At 47.9% G+C, this 18,252-nt stretch overlaps 2 protein-coding genes across 7 annotated transcripts in view; one reads left to right on the top strand and one right to left on the bottom strand.

The window, feature by feature from the left end:
- The window catches only part of HECTD4 (HECT domain E3 ubiquitin protein ligase 4), a 426,162-nt gene that overhangs the window by 177,539 nt on the left and 230,371 nt on the right, over window positions 1-18,252 (top strand). The gene's annotated exons all lie outside the window — the stretch shown is intronic.
- The window catches only part of RPH3A (rabphilin 3A), an 80,886-nt gene that overhangs the window by 11,125 nt on the left and 51,509 nt on the right, over window positions 1-18,252 (bottom strand). For 5 of the 6 annotated variants that reach the window (XM_042441408.1, XM_042441410.1, XM_042441407.1 and 2 more), the window contains 10 exons: window positions 14,144-14,273; window positions 12,410-12,496; window positions 9,698-9,854; window positions 9,321-9,362; window positions 5,088-5,249; window positions 4,233-4,325; window positions 3,728-3,775; window positions 2,217-2,447; window positions 1,931-2,010; window positions 1,457-1,531 (listed from right to left, as the gene is read on the bottom strand). In XM_042441408.1, the coding sequence (XP_042297342.1) occupies window positions 1,457-1,531; window positions 1,931-2,010; window positions 2,217-2,447; window positions 3,728-3,775; window positions 4,233-4,325; window positions 5,088-5,249; window positions 9,321-9,362; window positions 9,698-9,854; window positions 12,410-12,496; window positions 14,144-14,273 (1,105 nt within the window). The remainder of the gene's footprint in view (window positions 1-1,456; window positions 1,532-1,930; window positions 2,011-2,216; window positions 2,448-3,727; window positions 3,776-4,232; window positions 4,326-5,087; window positions 5,250-9,320; window positions 9,363-9,697; window positions 9,855-12,409; window positions 12,497-14,143; window positions 14,274-18,252) is intronic. The other variant, XM_042441412.1, reaches the window with a different exon arrangement.

Below are 18,252 nucleotides of genomic sequence, written 5' to 3'. Positions count from 1 at the left end.
TGAAGGGACCGAGGAGGAGAGGGCAGGTACACGCCTCCTCCTCCCCACAGGGCTTCGGTGGAAGCTTCGCCCCCGGCGTGCGGCTCCACCCCCCGGCTTCGGACCCCCTGTTGTCTTGAGAGACAGTAACCCAGCCCCTGGCTCAAAAAGGGTGCCTACTCCTGAATTAGACCGTGCTAAAATCTTCAAAGCAAACAGAACTTTAAAGCCTCTAGGAACAATCAGACTTGCTGCCACATGCTTCACCTGCTGCTCACAATGCCACCTGTTTGGCAAGTCCCTCTTGGCTGGCTAGCGGTCCCACTTCCCATCCGAACAGTGCGGCTTACATGCTTTGGCAAAGCCTGTGAATAATCCAACTCCAAAGATGTTCTCTGAAGGAAGGGAAAGGCTGTGTGTCATTTGTTTTAATTATTAACCCAAAGAGGAAGATATTCTGGATTAATTGACCTAGGTCATGTCTACATGGGCCATTGAAACCAATTTCCCTCTGCCCTCATGGTGCCCAGTCTTCACGATGCAGGGCCAAAGTCCCGATTCAAGTGTGGACTGTCTTCACGACAGAAAGCCAGTTCTGCACTGAATTCATCCAATCTCTGCCTTAAAATGAATGAAAAAGGCTTACCTTATGCTCCAGATTTTTCAGGTGAACCCAGAGCACTCCGGTGCAATGCCAAGTGGCTGTCCACACATGTATCCCATAATGCCAGCCAGGACCATGGATGAAGTCGCTCCCTCTGGATGCCTTGTTTCTGACTTCAGGGGGAGCAACTCATGCTGGCAACACCAGGTGGCACAATGGGATGCATGTGTAGACAGTCACTTGGCATTGCTCTGGAGCACAGAGGTAAAGGGTGGAATGCAAGCCAGCTTCAGGACCAAGATACTCCAGAAGCAACTGAGCCAGTCTAGATGCACCCATAGAATCCAAGAGTGTCTTCTTAAGAGTAGAATACCACCTCCTCTTACTTTCCCCCTTTATCCTCCTCTTCCTTCAGTGGCTGCAAACTGCATTCAAAAGGCAAAAATAGTTTGCCCTCAACTTAGCAGGAGAGAGAAAGACAGGATGGAACTGCCCTTCCCAGGAGGCTCAAGCAAAAGCAAACTGATGCGACCTCTCCCAGCTTGTGTTTTTTCTCATTCATAACTTTTGCCATCTTGACCACATTGTTGCTTGTCTACACACGTCCTGGGTTTCAGGTGTTGGAGAGAAGTGGAAGGAGGAAAGAGAATCCAGGAGACGTTCAAAGCAGCCAAGAAAGTGGGAAGGCAGAGGATTAAGTGGGACTGTCCCTGTCAGATTGGGACATTTGGACAATATGTTCATTTCAAGTGAACTAGAACATGGCACTTCCCTGAAGAACTTCATTCCATTCTTCTGATACTGAACTTTGCTTCGTATCAGAGAGAGATGAAGAATGCAAGGAGGCCAAAGAATGGAATCTCATGACCTTACCTTACTGGCGCCCGGCAAAAGATGGAGTTTCACATAAGGATCTGCCAGCCCATTGGAGTCCATTGGTTTCAGGCCCTGGGCAGGAAGAAAAGCAGAATGGATTCATTGATCTCTCCAGCTAGGGGTGAAACTTCCTGAGATAGATGGAGGGCAGTTTGGGAAAAGATGCCAGGAAGATGGATTCAGAGCAGGAGCACTTCCACCCAAAGGGCAACAGTGGATCTCCTGGCCATTCCTGGTTTGTCAGAAGTGACTAGAGATGCTTGGATTTAGTCTGAGACCCATCCCGTTGGCCAATGGTTCTCCACCAGTGGTCCTTCAGTGTTTTGAAGGACTTCATCTCCCAGAATTCTTGATCATTGGCTTTGCTGGCCGGGACCTTTGAAATTTGAAGTTCAAAACTCCAAAGGACCAAAGACTGAGAAGCACTGCTTGAGGCCCGCTCATCTTCCATCTCCCAAAGGTAGGACTCACCTTTGCCTTGATGAGGGTGCAGTGCAAGGAGCTGTTGTCCTGGTCATATAAGAGGCTGAACTCCATGGCACCCAGAGTAGCTGCAGAGAGAGGAGACAAGGAGGGTTTTTTTGGGGGGGTAGGCTTGTGTTTAAAGCGGGGTGGGCAACCAAGGAACCATGGATACATGCCACAGCCCTTTTCTGCACCCTCCCAAGCATTCCAGAGCACTCCCTCCTAAAACCCCAATTTTGGGAGGAGTAAGAAAAATCAGCCCCTATCTCCAAAACCTGAAAGAAACACCTACTTGCTTCATCGGAGTCGTAGCTGTTGGCCTCGTCCTCATCCTCCTCTGGAGGAGGCTGTCGGGAGGGTGTCGGTGCGGCCAGTGGGGCAGCGGCTTGGGTATAGGGTGCCACTTGGCGCATGGGCTTCTCTGCCATTGGCGATGAGTAGCCAGAGCTTGGGCGCTCATCCCTGGATGGCCCTGGGGAGGAATAGCCTGGATCCGCCTGAGGGGGAGCCATTGAAAGGCTACCTGTGGGAGCAGAGAAGAAATGGGTTACTATTTCCAAGGGAAATATATTAATATATGTGTATGTGTGTCTACACAGACATATACACCCATGCATAGCTACATACATTTCTGTGCTGGTCTATGACCGTAGTAAAGATTTTATTCTATTCTATATTGATTCTCAGGTCGAAAAACAGCTTTTCTGCAGCCAGCAAGAAAGAAGACCAGGGACCTTATCACACATGGGGGGGGGGGGGGTGGCATCTCAGATCCGCAGTCACTCCTGTTCTAGCAATGCAAAGCATGATGTTTTTTCACACCAGATCCAGAGTCACTCCTCTCTAGAAATGTGGATTGAGGTTAAAACATGATGTTTTTCCACACTTGGTTGCCTTTATGTTGTCGTTCCGAAGTGAGGGGCAAGCGAAGTCAGTTCGATTCCAACCAAGTCACGTGATGCGGACTCAAGCAAAGGGGAGTGAGTGCACATTGTATTACCACACCAGAGCATACTTTGAGGGTTCAACGATTCGAATCGGCACCCTTGGGCATGCTCAGTGGGGCTCTGGATGCTGTCCTCCTTAGCTGTCATCCTTCATCGGGGTCTAGGAGAAGGCAGGGGATGATGGGATAGGTCTCTGGGGGTCCCTGGGGCCAGGATCGGGATGCAGGAGCAGTCAGGGGATGATGGATTGGAGGGAAGCTGAAAGAGGGGAACAGATCAGGGTCTAGGAGAAGGCAGGGGATGATGGGATTGGTGGGAGACTGAAGGAGGGGAGCAGATCAGGGTCTAGGAGAAGGCAGGGGATGATGGGATTGGTGGCAGGCTGAAGGAGGGGAGCAGATCGGGGTCTAGGAGGATGCAGGAGACACAGGGGATGATGGGATTGGCTGGTTGGCAGAGAAGAGGAGATGGCATGAAGGAGGAGGAGGGGAATGACGGAGCAGGATGCAGGGGCCAAGGGGGGTGGCATCGGAGTGCTTTTCCACACCAGACCAATCCGTAGTGCAATCCAAGGGAGCCTGGAAGCGAATTCTCTGAAGTCACTTTTTTCCCGTTTTTACCAAAATGAGGGGTGACTTCAGAAACACTGCTGAAGCAATTCGCAAGGGACTCCCATAGAAATCAATGGCGTCTGATAAAACAATCACTTTATGACATGAAACCGCATCACTGGAAGTGCAATCACTTCGGAAGTGAGCTGCAACTGAGCCACAAAACCACCAAAAAGCTCCATGTGATATACTCCCAGGCCATGAGATGCAGGAACCCTTATGACAAAATCCAGCAGATATCTTACCTTGTCTTTCTGGGAAGCGGCCAGCTGAGCTGGGACCTTGTCTGCCACCTGCAGAAGGTCCACCAAAGCCAAGAAAAAAATCCATTAAGCCATTGCTTGTAGCAGAACGAAATCAGTGTATGCTCGAGATGGCCAAAGTTATTCACAGGGGAAAACAGGCAAGCTGGGAGAAGCTGCAGCAGTTTGCTTTTGCCCAAGCCAACTGGGAAGGGCAATTCCATCCCTACCCAGGGCCATGCCGAACAGCACTGTTTTAGCTGCCCATCAGAAATTTAAAAGAGTCCAGATAATTTCCTTGAGTAGAGCATTCCCAAGTCAAGGTGCTACCCCAGAGAAAGCCCTGCTACGTGTACTCGCCAACCTAACGTCGTGAATTTTGGTACACACAACAGAAGATCTCAAACTTCTGGCAGGCTCATGTGAGAGGAAGCCATCTTTCAGATCTGCCGGCCCCAAATGTTTCACAAATCCCTCAGGTCTCGCAGTACAAGAAGAGACAACATACCTTGATCAGCCTGTGGGGCAGATGGATTTTGAGCAGAGGCTGGAGAATATGGCCTGGCCGCAGCTGCTTGACCACCACCGGCACGCTTGGGGCCTAAAACAGGAAAAGGAGGGAGAAAAATCAGGAGGAAAAGTCTCTTTTTTTCAAGACAAAACAGCCAACGCATCCCAGCTCGAGGGGCGCATGAAATCCATGGGCACTTCAGAGCTGCAACAACAGATTCGACAAGCATTGCACCTCCCAGAGGTTTTGATTAAGACTGGAAGTCTGGGACTAGGCAGATTTACTCTTTAAGAACCACAGAAGGAGGGGAGGAAAATCTCCATGGGGGGGGGGGGGGGAGAAAGCACACACAAACAAGTGGGTCTGCTACATTTAGGAGGATCAGGAATAAAAATCCAGGGGCATGTAGTACTGCCAACACAGCTGCCTATCCTTCCCCTTGCCAACATCCAAACAGTAGGAGGTGGCACAGCTGGACTCCAGAATCATAGATGGTGCAGAATCAAAAGAAGGAGTCTCTATTGTACTTTAGGCTCCCAGATGTAACTACTTCATTTCTTTCTTATTGCATGTTAGTATGCCCTACATGACACACAGTAGCTGGCATAGATGATCACATTTTTTTGGAAAAGAAGGGAGCTTGATATTTCTCTCTCTGTCTCATACACTCTTCCCTCCCTGCTCACAGGGACGTAGCTAGGATTTTAGGAAGGGGGGGTCCAGACTAAGTGCCACCATTATAATGGGGCTTGAGTGCGGCAGCGCAGCAGCACACACCATTCATTTTTCTAATGGAAGGGGGGGTCCGGACCCCCAGCACCCCCCCCCCCCGGCTACGTCCCTGCTGCTCACCTCCAGGGCTTTGGTGGACTTCACTCTCAGCAACATAATCCCGGCTTTCAGTGCCCTCACCAGCATATTCACTGCCACTCAGTGCCATCCTGGCCTCCGAAGGCTTGCGGCTAACTTGTGGATAATTTCCCCGGCTGGAAGCAGCCGCTGTTGGCTCAGTGCCTGGATGTACATCGAAAGACAAAAAGAAAAACTCAACAGAGGAAACGTTACTTCCCCAACATCGCGGCAAATGCAAATGCCGCGACAGCTGTGTGCCACCTGCAAACCTTTGAAATCTACACAGCTGGGCAAAGAGGCTCTTGGCCATCTGAATCTCATTTCTGAGCTGTAGTGACACCAGAGAGAGCATTCAGAAATGTGCAAAAGGATACAGGGGAAGATGCTAGTCACAGAATGCAGCAGGACACATCTTTCGAATAGTAAAAGATCAATTCAAGTGACTACAAATAGTCCAAAAGGTCCAAAATTCCCCAGAATGACTGGAGTAATGAATTAAACGGACACAAAACATTTCATGTTATCTTTGAAAAAGGAATGCTTTCTTTTTGGCATTAAGAAAACACATCCCGGAATCATTCTTGAATGCTTTCAAGAACTAAGGATGGCACATAAATTTTCAGGAATTATTATGAAGATCCAGGAAAAGGACAGCAAGATATAAGGCCGCTCCACCCTACGTAATTCCAGTACAGTGTGGGACTTCAACTGCAGTGGCTGCATCCTGGGAACAGTGGTTTCAGGAGGTGCTATTGCCCTTTGGGAGAGAATTCCAAATGCCCCTCCCCATACTACAAATCCCAAGATTCCACAGGATGTCATCGTGGCAGTTAAAGGGGAAGCACGGTGCCACAGACATCTCAGGACAGCGTTTTCTTGGCAGCTCCGCTACTCCATTCTAACCAAGGCTGAGAGGCAATGTCCCACCCGCCTGAGATTCCCCTGCCCCAAAATGGTTTCTAAAACCAAGCTGGAGACAGACCTAACAGCTGCCTCTTCTGCAATGGTGTCCAAGACCCCGCTGGCACCAGGTTGGTGAGCCAAAGCATCCAACAGCTGGGAGCAAACGGGCAGGAACTAATGAAGCGTCTTGGTCCCTCCTGTCGCCTGTGGAAACTTCACACTCACAGACATCACGCCAGTCCACGTCTTAGCTCCAGGCAGGGAAAGCTAGGCAGCGTTCCACCATTAGAAAGCTCTCGACCTTAGGACATTCCCACACGAGTCTCGCTCTCTCCGCAATCGCGGTAATCAATAAAAATGGAAACGCCAGTTTCAAGGCAGCAGCTGTCGCACCTCTCCCTGGTCACACAACTGGGGTTGCTTCTGCCATCCAGCCTTCTCCCATGCTTCCCCTAAAATCCACCTCTCTGCCCTGTGCCCTACTCTGTGTTTTTCATTTTTGATTTTTAATGCTGTTCCAGAGTTATGCTAATGGGATTCAAGCAGAAAAGAAAAGCATAATAGGAAAAAACAAACCAGAACCAGGATGTTTGAGAATAGCAAGGGGGGAATGCAGAGAGGAGGAGAGATGAACACCACAGGGCTGCTAATATTGCAACTGCCGTGGCAGCAACTTTTCACACCGGAGGACTAATGGGACTGCAGTGCAACTGGGAGCCTATTGACAGGTTCCCCACGCCAGTGAATAGGGACGCCGTAACCACACTTTGGAGACACAGCCGCTATGGGGCGGAGGTGACGTTGTGCAATAAGTATCACCAAAGCTGCCATTTTCCAACTTTAATTGTGGTTTAAAAGCCACATGTAGTGGGCTGCAGCCAGACCACATAAATAATCCAGTTTGACACCACTGTAACTGAAACTTTTATCAGCCCAGAAAACCTCCCTCCAGCCCCAAAAACAGGTACTTGGACACAAAAATGTAGTTTCCTATGCAGAACAATTCCTCCACCACATTGTGGGATGTTTGAATACAGGGAAAATGTCACAGAGCGATAGTTGTTTTCTCTGTTTTAGCAGCTGGGAAAGTGGAGGCTCACAATCAGAGGCAGGGGACAGCTTTGAGTCCCAACTTCCACAGGTCGGTAGAGATTCTGGTGGAGCTCACAGTCCACATTTTGCCAAAACCGCGCACTGAAATAGCAATTCAAGGCAAGTAGCAGGGAGGCTCATCTTCTTTCTATAGTCAGTAGGTGTTGAGAGAACCCTTTCCATTACGCAAGTTTCCATTTGTGGTCTCAATTGCATTTCCCCCTGCCTGCTGCTCATTGTGGCAAAATACAGTCGGCCCTTCTTATACACAGATTTTTTATACACGGATTCAAGCATCCACGGTTTGAAAATGTTCCAAAAAGTATAAATTTACTTTGATTTTCCATTTTTTATAAGGGACACCATTTTGCTATGTCATTATATTTAATGGGACTTGAGCATACACGGATTTTGTTATCCACAGGGGATCTTGGAACCAAACCCCAGCGTATAACAAGGGTCCACTGTAATTCCCATTTTACAGGTTGAGCAATGAGACACCAAGAAAGTGATTTCCTCCTTCAAGCTCAAATCTTCTCCTAGGCTCCAGGCCTCCATTCCTCACTCCCCTGTTCAACATCTCTCAAATATTGCCGTCATAATAATTTCAATAACAACAAATGGGGCCCTTGCAACCAAATGTTGCAGCATGAGGTACTTCTCTTCAGTCAGTGCTTGACAAAGCTATGCCCATCCCCAGAGAAGTCCCTTTCCAGAATCTTCTGAAACATTTTCTCCATGGAGCAAACATGTCAAGAGCTTGCGGTATTTATTACTGTACTTCTTGGCCTTTTTAAAAATCTCTAAATGACATCTTTGTTGACCTAGACTAATTTTTTTGGCAATTCCTGGCATCCGCTGCAACATTTTATTCCCATTAGCAAGTGGGTTTCTTTTTCATTCCGCGACACATCAGAACAATATGTGCCCTTCTCTTCTCTCTCTCTTTTTATAAGAGTTCGCAGTGTTATAATGTATCAGTGAAATGGCACTTTTGCATTATATATTTAAAACTATAGCTCTAAAAAAAATTAAAATTCAGAGAGGAGAAAATTTGCCCTGAAGGCCATAGGACTATTGCTGTAAACCATGTCCATTTAAAAAATAATAACCTTTGTTAGAGCTCTACCAAAAAAAAGCCTAAGATTTTCCATTCCCCGAATCAGAGCAAAAGGATGAGCATCCTCAGCTTAGTACTTCTGTTGCTGCAAATTGAGCACAGAGCTCTGCTTTGGTGTCCGAACAAACTACACTTCCCAGAATTCCACAGCACGGGGCCATGAACGTTAAAGTGGTACCCAACTGGATTATTTCTGCAGTGCGTATGCAGCTCTATCACCCAAAGGCAATTTTATTCACCCCAGGGGAACAGGAAAGTGGTTGTTCAACATGCCAATGTTGGAATGGAAAGGAGGAATTCTCCACCAAAGGGAATGAAAGTATGGCTTGCCAACTACTAGTGAAAATCTGGGATGCATGTGCATCTTGTCAGCATATAGCTGGATCATCTGCCTCTGTAACAAGCAGGCTAATGGCTGTTCTGACAGCATCAATCACCCTGTCAACGCCTGACATTCCTGTGGGCACTTGGCAGTTTCATATGATTTAGAGAAGGCTCACAATGTTAATAATGGGACTATCACTCAAAGTTTTGGTCTCACTGAAATCCTTTCCAGACACCCAGAACTTGCTGCCAAATCCTACCCAACAAATAAGGCTGGCCCCCTCTCTCTCCCTGCCTGAGACACAGAAGACTTCTTGCCTATTGGAGAAGACAATACAATTGGCCATCCATATCTACCTATTTTTTATCCATGGGTTAAAGCATCCATGGCTCAAAAATATATATTCTCTCTCTCTCTCTCTCTCTCTCTCTATCTATCTATATATGGCAAAAACAAACTTTGATTTTGCCACTTTATATAAGGGACACCATTTTACTATGCCATTGTATTTGATGGGACTTAAGCATCTATGGATTTTGGTATCCACGGGGGTGCTGGAACCAAACCCCAGCAGATAGCAAGAGCCCCACTGTACCAAGCTAGATAAGCACCTGCTCTGATCAGAGTTCAGAAAACGTGGCTTTGGGGGACGATGTCAACACACAGCTGGATATAGTCCCCAAAAATCCTTTTTCTGAGCTGTCTAGAACATTGCTTGCCACATTTTATGAAACAGGTAGGGAGAATGTCTGAGAAAATCCCATCTTGGAGTCCCCAAAGAAGCCATCCTTACCATAGGATTCCTGTTCCGCAGAGGGAGCGGCTTCAGCTTGGCCTTGGGAAGAAACAAGAAGGAACCCGAGTTATGGGATATTGCTCAGACACCAAAGAGCAAGGATGGAGGGGTCGGAGCCATTTTTCACCCACCAGTAAGGGGGGGGGTCCAAATGTATCAAAATGGCCTCCCACACCTCCTTGAGGGCTTTGGGGGGACATAACAAATTTGGGGTTTGGAGAAAGAAAGAAGATTTGGGGAGCCCTCAGAGTTGCATGTGGGCCACGAGCAACACTTTCCCCACTCCTACCATACAGTTATATAGACAGATTGCTGAATGTTACAGTTAATGGCATCTAACAAAAAATAAAACCCAGCATATGCTCTTTGCCTACCATGGTTCTGCTGGCGAGAATACGGCTTTGGGTCCTGAGGGGCCGGTGCCGGTTCACTGGGCGCCGGTTGTGGTTTGGCCTTGGTGATGGGCATAGGCTGGGGCAGCATTTGCTTTGGCAAACCTTTGAAGAACCATGCTCCAGAACGTTTCCATACCTTAAAAAAAAAAAGGATGCTGAGAATGGCACTCTGGCATAAGGTGCGTGTGAAGGGAATCAGAGCTTGGGGAAGGGATTGTTTGGACTCCAACTCCCAGAATCCTTCTCTAGCTGATCAGTGCACGCCTGCGTACAATGCACTCCCATGTGCTAGGGCACCAAATGTACAATTCCACTTCCACAACTTTGAACTGAACACAGAGATTAAAAGGCCCAATCACTTCTACGGGGGAATGTACACATGCATAGGTCTCCAGTGGGGTGCTACCTTATGTCTATAACCAAAATATATGCCAAAAATACCCCATGCCTTAGGTCACAACCTACAGAACCATAGACTAGAACCTTAGAATTGGAAGGGAACCCAATGGGTCCCCCTCCCACATGGAAGAAACCATGACTGAAGCCCTCCTAAAAGATGCCCATCTGACTTCTATTTAAAGATCTCTAAAGAAGAAGAGTCCATCAACCTCCATGGAAGCCTGTTCCACTGATGGATAGCCCTTATAGTTTAAAAAAAAAAAGATTAGGAAGAGCAAAACACAACCCAAAACCCAATTCATAGGATCCTGATCAGTAAAGATAATAACAGCAAGACAATCCATTGACAACTAACCAACAGAAGAATGAAATGAGCTTTGGGTCAAAAGCATCTTTCCCAGACATATTATGTTGCTCGTTGCAGTCGGTTTCTCCATCTGTATGCTTGTTGTGTAACCTATGGCATAGGTTTTTGGGTCATCCCCCCACCCCATTTCTGTTCTTTGTTGTGTGCCTTCAAGTCACTTCCAACGTATGGGGACCCTAAGGCGAACCTCTCCTGGGGCTTTCTTGACAAAATTTGTTCAGAGGGGTTTTGCCCTAGCCATCCTCTGATGAGTTTCCATGGCTGGGCTGGGATTCAAACCCTGGACTGCAGAGTCCTAGTCCAGTGATGGATAAATATTTATTACGGTCACAGACCAGCTTAATCCTAGTCCACTGCTCAAACCACGACACCATGCTGGCTCTCAATTTATTTATTACAATCCTATTTGGATATTACTGATAATCCACACACCTCCTTTCCATATCTGTCGACTTCTTTGGATGGATAGCCTATTCAAAGCCATTTGGGTCGCCTGCTGTCCTTCAGGTTGTGGTTTCTAGTGCCTGACACCTTTCCCTTCTGTGTTTTGGTGGTGCCAGCCACTCTCCGCTCTCCCACCCACCACAGAACCCAACCCTGCACATGTTCCCTTGGCATGCCTTGGATTCCCTTGGCATGAACTTCCTCGGGGCCTGCCATGTACCTTTGAGGCACTGAGGAGGGCCAGTGGGAAGAAGAGGGGGATGGACCCAAGCCAGCTGCCTCTCCTTTACACTGTCCCAGCTTCAAGACAAGGGAGGTTCAGAGGAGGCCTGTGATCACCCAGCAGGGGCTGAGGAGGAAACAACCAGCTTCAAAGATCAATGGTCTGCCCAGCTGGAAGTCCAAGCTCCCTCCCTTCTTGCCAAGACAAAGCCATCAAACCAGCCTATATAGAAGCCTTTCTCCATCCATTTCTGGGCACGTTGCCTGGCTGACATGAGGAGGCCGTAACTGTAGGCAGACTCTGTGGCTTGAACATCAATCCCTTTTTTCCTCTCCTCCCCAACCATTTCCCCCCCCCCTTGCTTTCTGGTTTTATTTACATCTAGGGTGGAAATCATGCCAGCCTCCTTTCATTGTTGAGCTGCAGCATGCCTCACTGTTCTGGAGTTCCCAGATCTCCATCCCTGACCTCAAAGTCTGACCCATCTTCTCTAGTCCTCAAGATGCTACCTTGAAAGGTATGTACGTAAGCAAGTGTGCGTGTGTGTGTGTTTGCCTCATTTGGTAGACATTTGGTGTGTGTTATTTGAGCAGCCTGAGAGCCAGCGTGGTGTAGTGGTTTGAGGTTTGGATGGGGACACTGGAGACTAGGGTTGAAATCCCTGTTTGGCCATAGAAATCCATTAGTTGATCTTGGGCAAGTCACAGGCTCTCAGCCGCAGAGGAAGGCAATGGCAACCCTCTCTGAATAAATCTTGCCAAGAAAACCCCCTGATAGGATTGTCTTAGGGTTGCCATCTGTTAGAAACAAGGTTCTTGAAGGTGCACAAGAACAACAACTACAACAAAGCTCTGTGCAGCTGTGCCTGATGCTCAATGCATGGTGGTTAATGACATTACCAGAACTGTCCTGTGACATCACTCTTGTGACATTCCCTGGGCCCTCCCCCATGACATCACAAGGCTTCATCCCTAGGTCTCAACTTTGGGCACCAAAATCCCACTGGTCCTATTGGTCACTTTGCCAGTCACATAACAGCCACCTTTTGCTAGATACGGACATTACTGCCAATTCTAATTCCTGCAGACACAGGTCCATATCCAAAGATGCAAGTCCCCAACAGGATTCCAGACACTGTACCTTAGCAACTGGGGGATTCTGGGCACCATAGTCCCCCAAAGTCCCTGCCCCAAGCTCAGGGCTCAAGCCCTATCCATCCATTCTTGGGGAACAAGTCAGAGCAAACGTTCCCACTGACCTCTCTCTGTTCGCTGCAAATCTTGCACAGCCAGATGGAATGAGGACGGTTGTTGGTGGTCTGGATGCCACATTTGGTACAGACGTTCTGCATCGGAGGGAAAAAGAGTGACTCAGAAGAAGTTCACAGTTTTCACAGAAGCCATGCCAATCATGCCCAGCTCAGACTGCAACCAGGGCACTGGAGCAGATGGGTCTGCTTTGACCAGCCAGGTGTGCCACATAGCCCTGGCACACCTAGCCGGACTCTTGGGGGAAGCGGCCACCAGCTTAATTAAGAATGTAATCACTGTGACAAACCCATGGCATGGCGTAAGACGGCAAAAGGAAGACCACCTGCCCGCCTGGGCAAGATATTGCTGGCAGAAGCAGGCAGAGATGTGTTTGCTGTGTTTTGAAGTCTTTGGTGGCCTTTTCAGGCCTGGGCAGAGCTTTGTTTCCAACTTTCCTGCTTGGCAAATAGGCTTGTGCAAGTCAGAAAAAGTGGGGACAAGCATAAAGCCAACAAAAATGACTAAAATCCACACACACGTACACACAAAAAAGTTTTGAGGGCATTACTGGTCATTTGGGGTGTGTGTGAAAAAATGCCCTCCAAACCTTGGGTGGATGCAAGGCATGAGAAACCTTCAGGGGGGCAAATACAGCTTTGGGCCCCACATGACGCTTATGGGTCCACTTTAGTCAACCCAACTGACATGAAGCTTTATATCCAGCCTTCAAACAAGCAAGCAGTGGGTGGAATCCTGTTATTGAGGGAAATCTGCCCCCCTAAAAAATCCCACAAGAATCCAACCTTTGCAAAGAAGGAAAAGTGCTGAGGGGTTGCACTGCCGCACTTGGCGGGATGCTGAATCAAAACAGAAGATTCAAATCAACATGGCACTGGATTAACACGCAATCCCTTCCCGTACACCCAAGAGATTTCTCAAATATCTACTTACAAGCCATTAGGCAAAGGCCCTCCACAACGTCAAATAAAAGTTTATGGCTTGCAGGTTCAGCTCATTTTATTTCTACCTATTGATCCCAGCTGGGGGATAAACGTCAGCAACTGCAACTTGACAGTGTCTCGGTGAATTGCCCCGTGTCTGTTTCTGTTCCCTCTGAGGACCTTTAAAGCCTGGTTTCCTCCTGTTCTTGTAGGTTCCCCCTCCCCCTCCAAACAGCAAAAATAACAATAAGAAATAAGAGGGAGAAAATAGAAAAACTTACTAACCAAAAGTGCCTTGTTCTCTTCATTGCTCTCCTTCACCCAACATGGAGTGGGAACAGAAGCTGACATGGGGCAATTCACAAAAAGGCTATTTCCGAGGCAATTGCTCCCTAATTTCTGGGATAAAATGGGTTGAACTGTAAAGCAAAAGTGGTTCATTTAAAGGCACTGGTGCCCTTGCTAGCATTTGGAATGCTTTGGCCACACTGGGTGTCTTGTGGCATTAAAAAAATTGCATTGTAAATAAATTGCATTACAAATAATGCAAGTTACTTCAAAATCTGAGGAGAGGAAACCATGTGTGCCAAAGACGAAGCTGGGCACTAGAGCCTGGAAAAGTCCTACAATGCCCAGAAGCTCCCAGCCAAGGCAAAGAGAGCAGGATTATAGACTCCTGTTGTGGAAGAGACTCCAAGGGCCATTCAATGCAACCCCATTCTGCCATGCAAGAAGATACTGTCAAATACACAAAGAGTGGGGGGGTATGTGGGAGAGAGGGTGCATCTTGCAGCTTCTCACCTTTTTACAGTCCTCGCACACCACGCATGCCGAGCCCAGCCGGCCCAACTGTTCTCCACAAAAGATGCAGCGATTCACGCCGTCCCCCGCCACGTTCCGGCGCATGTCCTCCAGGCGGTTCATGAGGCGCCTAAGGGAGAGGGCATACAAAGCATGGGGCATCAGAACAGGCCTAGCAGCAGTTCACAGAGTTCTCCTGCCTCCATTAAAGTTTTTATCTCATCCTATCCCCCAGTCTAAATGAAACCGTTGAGAGACAACATCCAGAAGCTTGGGACGAGATTTAATCGGTAAACTGATGGCATCCAAATGTACCTCGCTGAGCCTTCAATAATAGCATCTGCTAAGAACAGTCAGCATGGCATCATGGTTTGACTGTTGGCCTATGACTCTGCAGACTAAGGTTCAAGTCTCCATTCGGCCATAAAACCCACTGCATGATCTTTGGCAAGTCACACACTCTCAGCCTCAGGGGAAGGCAAGGGCAAACCTCCTCGGAACAAACCTGGCTGAGAAAACCCCAGGAGAGGGTCACCATAAGTCGGGAAGACTTGAAGGTACATGACAACAAATGACAAAAGGATAGTGCCTGGAGGACTTCATGGGCTGGATGAGGAAAAACAAAGTGAAACTGGAACCAGTGGAGCAAAATGGAGCTGCTTATTGTCAAGGATCCTAATCAGGGTGTGGAGGTGGCTCAACCAGTCCTGGATGGGATTCCACTCTCCCTGAAAGACTGCGTTTGCAGCTTGGGGTTGCCCCTGGATCTGTCCCTCCAAATGGCTGCCCAGATAGATGTAACATCCAGGAGCGCTTACTATCAGCTTTGGTTGTTGTACCAGGGGTGCCCCTTCTTAAAGCTGGAAGATCTAAAGATGGCAGTGCACAGACTGGTAACCTCAAGGCTGGATGCCTGTGATGTGCTGTACTACCTCTGCACTAAGTTGGGAAACTATTTGCAACTAGTTCCTAACCATATCCTCTCACTGCACAGACTCTTTAAGCAGAACCTGGACCTGAGATTGGCAACCCTCTTGGTCACTCTCTTGGAGCCTACCTTGCAATTCTGAGGCAGAGGATACATGCTTTGAGCTCCCTTGAGAAAGCATCGGATTGTTATTTTTAAAAAGGTAATTCTCCGCCCAGTCCCTCTGTAGGCCATGATCAGCTTGTATCTGGAAGAAGAGGGCCCTCCAGAGCATGTGCAGAGTGAGTGCCTTTCCTCCCTTCCCATTGTCAGCCTGCAAGCAATGGGCAGGAATTCCACGGAGAGGGCTGCAGAAAGCAGGAGCAGCTGGCAGGCTGTCTCTGCAAAGCAGGAAGGGCTGGAGGGCTGTTCAGTCAGAAAGATGTGCCGTTCTTTTTTTAAAAATAATTTCAAAAAAAATCCAAGGATATAAAAATAGTCCATGCAATAAAAAATCATGTATTATTTATTCTCTTCCAAGGGAATCGAAAGAGAGAGAGGGGGAGAGAGGAGCCTACTGGAGAGGTTTTTCAGAACATCTATCCCGCAGGAAATTTCATACTCTCCTGGCGTGGCGTGACCCAAATCTGACAAAACCATTAAAGCGACACATGTTATTAAAAGAGGCATGAGGCGCCCGCCCCTGGCAGCTTGGGATTTAGAACTGGAAAGAAGGCCCAGTGCGCACTTGGGGCCTTTGCTCATTTTTGTCCAGTCTCCTTCCATAGGGAGGGCCACTCCTTTGGAGCCCATCTCAGCCGGCAAGGTGGGCACTTCAAGACGGGCACTGAATGGGTGTCTTAGGTATATTTCGATATAGATGGACTTGCTTATTTTGCTGTACAGATGGGGAGAAAGGGTGCAAAGGAAAACCAGGTGCAACAAGGAATCAAGCAACACCTCTCACATGTGCATGCACACTCAAAACCCTGCTTTGAGAGGTAAAACAGACATAGAGTGAGAAGGGACCTCCAAGGGCCATCTACTCTAACCCCATTCTGCCATGCAGGAAAACACAATCCAAGCACTCCTTGTGACAGATGGCCATCCATCACCCTCTGAGGCAGCGGATTATTCCACTGTCCCACAGCTCTTACCATCAGGAAGTTCTTCCCAATAGTTTTCTGTGGGTCTTCTGAGCTATGTGGCCACGTTCTGGAAGAATTTATTCCTGACGTTTCACCTGAGTCTGTGACTGGCATCTTCAGAGGGATGCAGGTGAAACGTCAGGAATAAATTCTTCCAGAATGCAGTTGCATAGTCCAAAAAACCCACAGAAAACTATGGATGTCAGCCATGAAAACCTTCAACTTCAATGTTGAGGTGGAATCTCTTTTCCTGTAGTTTGCATCCATTGCTCCGGGTCCTAGTCTCTGGAGCAGCAGAAAACAAGCTTGCTCCATCCTCAATGTGACATCCTTTCAAATACTTAAACAGGGCTATCATATCCCCTCTTAACCTTCTCTTCTCCAGACTGACCATCCTCAGCTCCCTAAGTGTCTCCTCAAAGGGCTTTGTGGTTTCCAGGCCCTTCACCATTTTAGTCGCCCTCCTTTGGACACGCTCCAGTTTCTCAACATCCTTTTTGAATTGTGGTGCCCAGAACTGGACACAGTATTATTCCAGGTGAGGCCTGACCAAAGCAGAATAGAGGGGCACAATGACTTCCCTCGATCATGTGCACATGCTTCGGGGAATCAGTTCTAGAACTTGGCAAGCTTCCTATTTATTTGGACCACAACCTGCAGAACCCAACCGCCAGCTCTAGTGCTCTCAAATCCATTTCCCTTCCCAGTTACTCTGGGATGTATAATGAAACACAGGTAGGAGAGGGAAGGCAAAGGGGGGGGGCTGATAGAAACTCACTCTCCCTAGTCATCCAACAGTCCCAACTGCCCCCCCAACACTGGTGCCATGAATCTGCTCTGGATTGTAGCCTGAACTTTAAATCAGCAATGCAAGACACCAGTGGCCCCTTTGCTTCCGTGGCTGGTGCATAACAACAGAACAGTCTAAAAAAGAGGACCAAGACGCCAACAGTTTCCCTTCCTTTTACTCGTTGTCCAGTGCAACAAGCAAAACAAAACCAAAGCAACAACTTTGCTTTTCAGGTGAGCAGCTGCCACAGTTCCGAGAAGTGCCAGCATCACCCAACCTCTTTGCTCTGGAAGAGTTTTTCCATGGTTAAATATTTATCAACGTAGCACTCAAACGCAATGGAAACGCTGTGCAGAAGGACATTTCAACTTCAGGCGGTATGTCCAGGAAAGGAACTCAATGTTCCACTCTGGTGCTACAACAAACTACAACTCCCAGAATGCCAAAGCATTGAGCCATGGCAAGGGATGTCAAACCAGATTATTTTTGCAGTAGCAATGCAGTCTTAGAACGGCTGACAGTTCCCAGAATGCTGGCTTTCTTATTCCTGGGATTCTTATTCACACTATGGAACTGCTTTGATGCGCATCTCCGCAAGTTCCGTCACTCACACGTGCAAGCATTCGAATAAAGATGGAGTGGATTATGCAAATGCATTTGGAACATGTTCAAGGCATGCCGCATTTTACCCTGAGTCTATTTGGGTCAATTCGCGTTGGTTATTCACACTACCAATGATGCGGATCTTTTTTAAAAACTCTGGAAAAAGCCCAGTTTTCAATTACCCCAGATTAAGTGGGGGGTTTGGCAGCCCCCGAAAAACTTAATCGGGTGTGTTCGGGATGCATATGAACAACATAAATTCAACCCGGATTTATCTTGGATTATTTTCAGTCAGAATAACCCCTAAGGGAGTAATGCGAGGGCTGGGGTCCATCCAACCAAGCTTGGTAAAGGCATTTTTGGACTCAGTGGCAGACAGTCATTCCAGTATCAATGGAGGGAACATTGTATCCACACCAAGCATGAGTCTCAATTTTTGCAGCATGAACCAAGGTCCTGAATTGCCTCCCTCCAAATGGGCAGAGCATCTTGAAAAGCTCCTTTAAAATTTGGTCTAATACCTGGAGCAGAATCACTGTCCCACAGACATGAGAACAGTCCCAGGATCCCCACATCAGTGTGGCTGATGGGCTCTGGCACATTAGATTTTTAGTACCTGAACACGTGGATTCAATCTCACAGCCGCCACAGCTCTAACAAT

This window comes from Sceloporus undulatus, chromosome 10, assembly GCF_019175285.1.
Source record: "Sceloporus undulatus isolate JIND9_A2432 ecotype Alabama chromosome 10, SceUnd_v1.1, whole genome shotgun sequence".
In the NCBI taxonomy this organism is placed as follows: domain Eukaryota; kingdom Metazoa; phylum Chordata; class Lepidosauria; order Squamata; family Phrynosomatidae; genus Sceloporus; species Sceloporus undulatus.
This window is presented reverse-complemented; position numbering and strand designations above follow the sequence as displayed.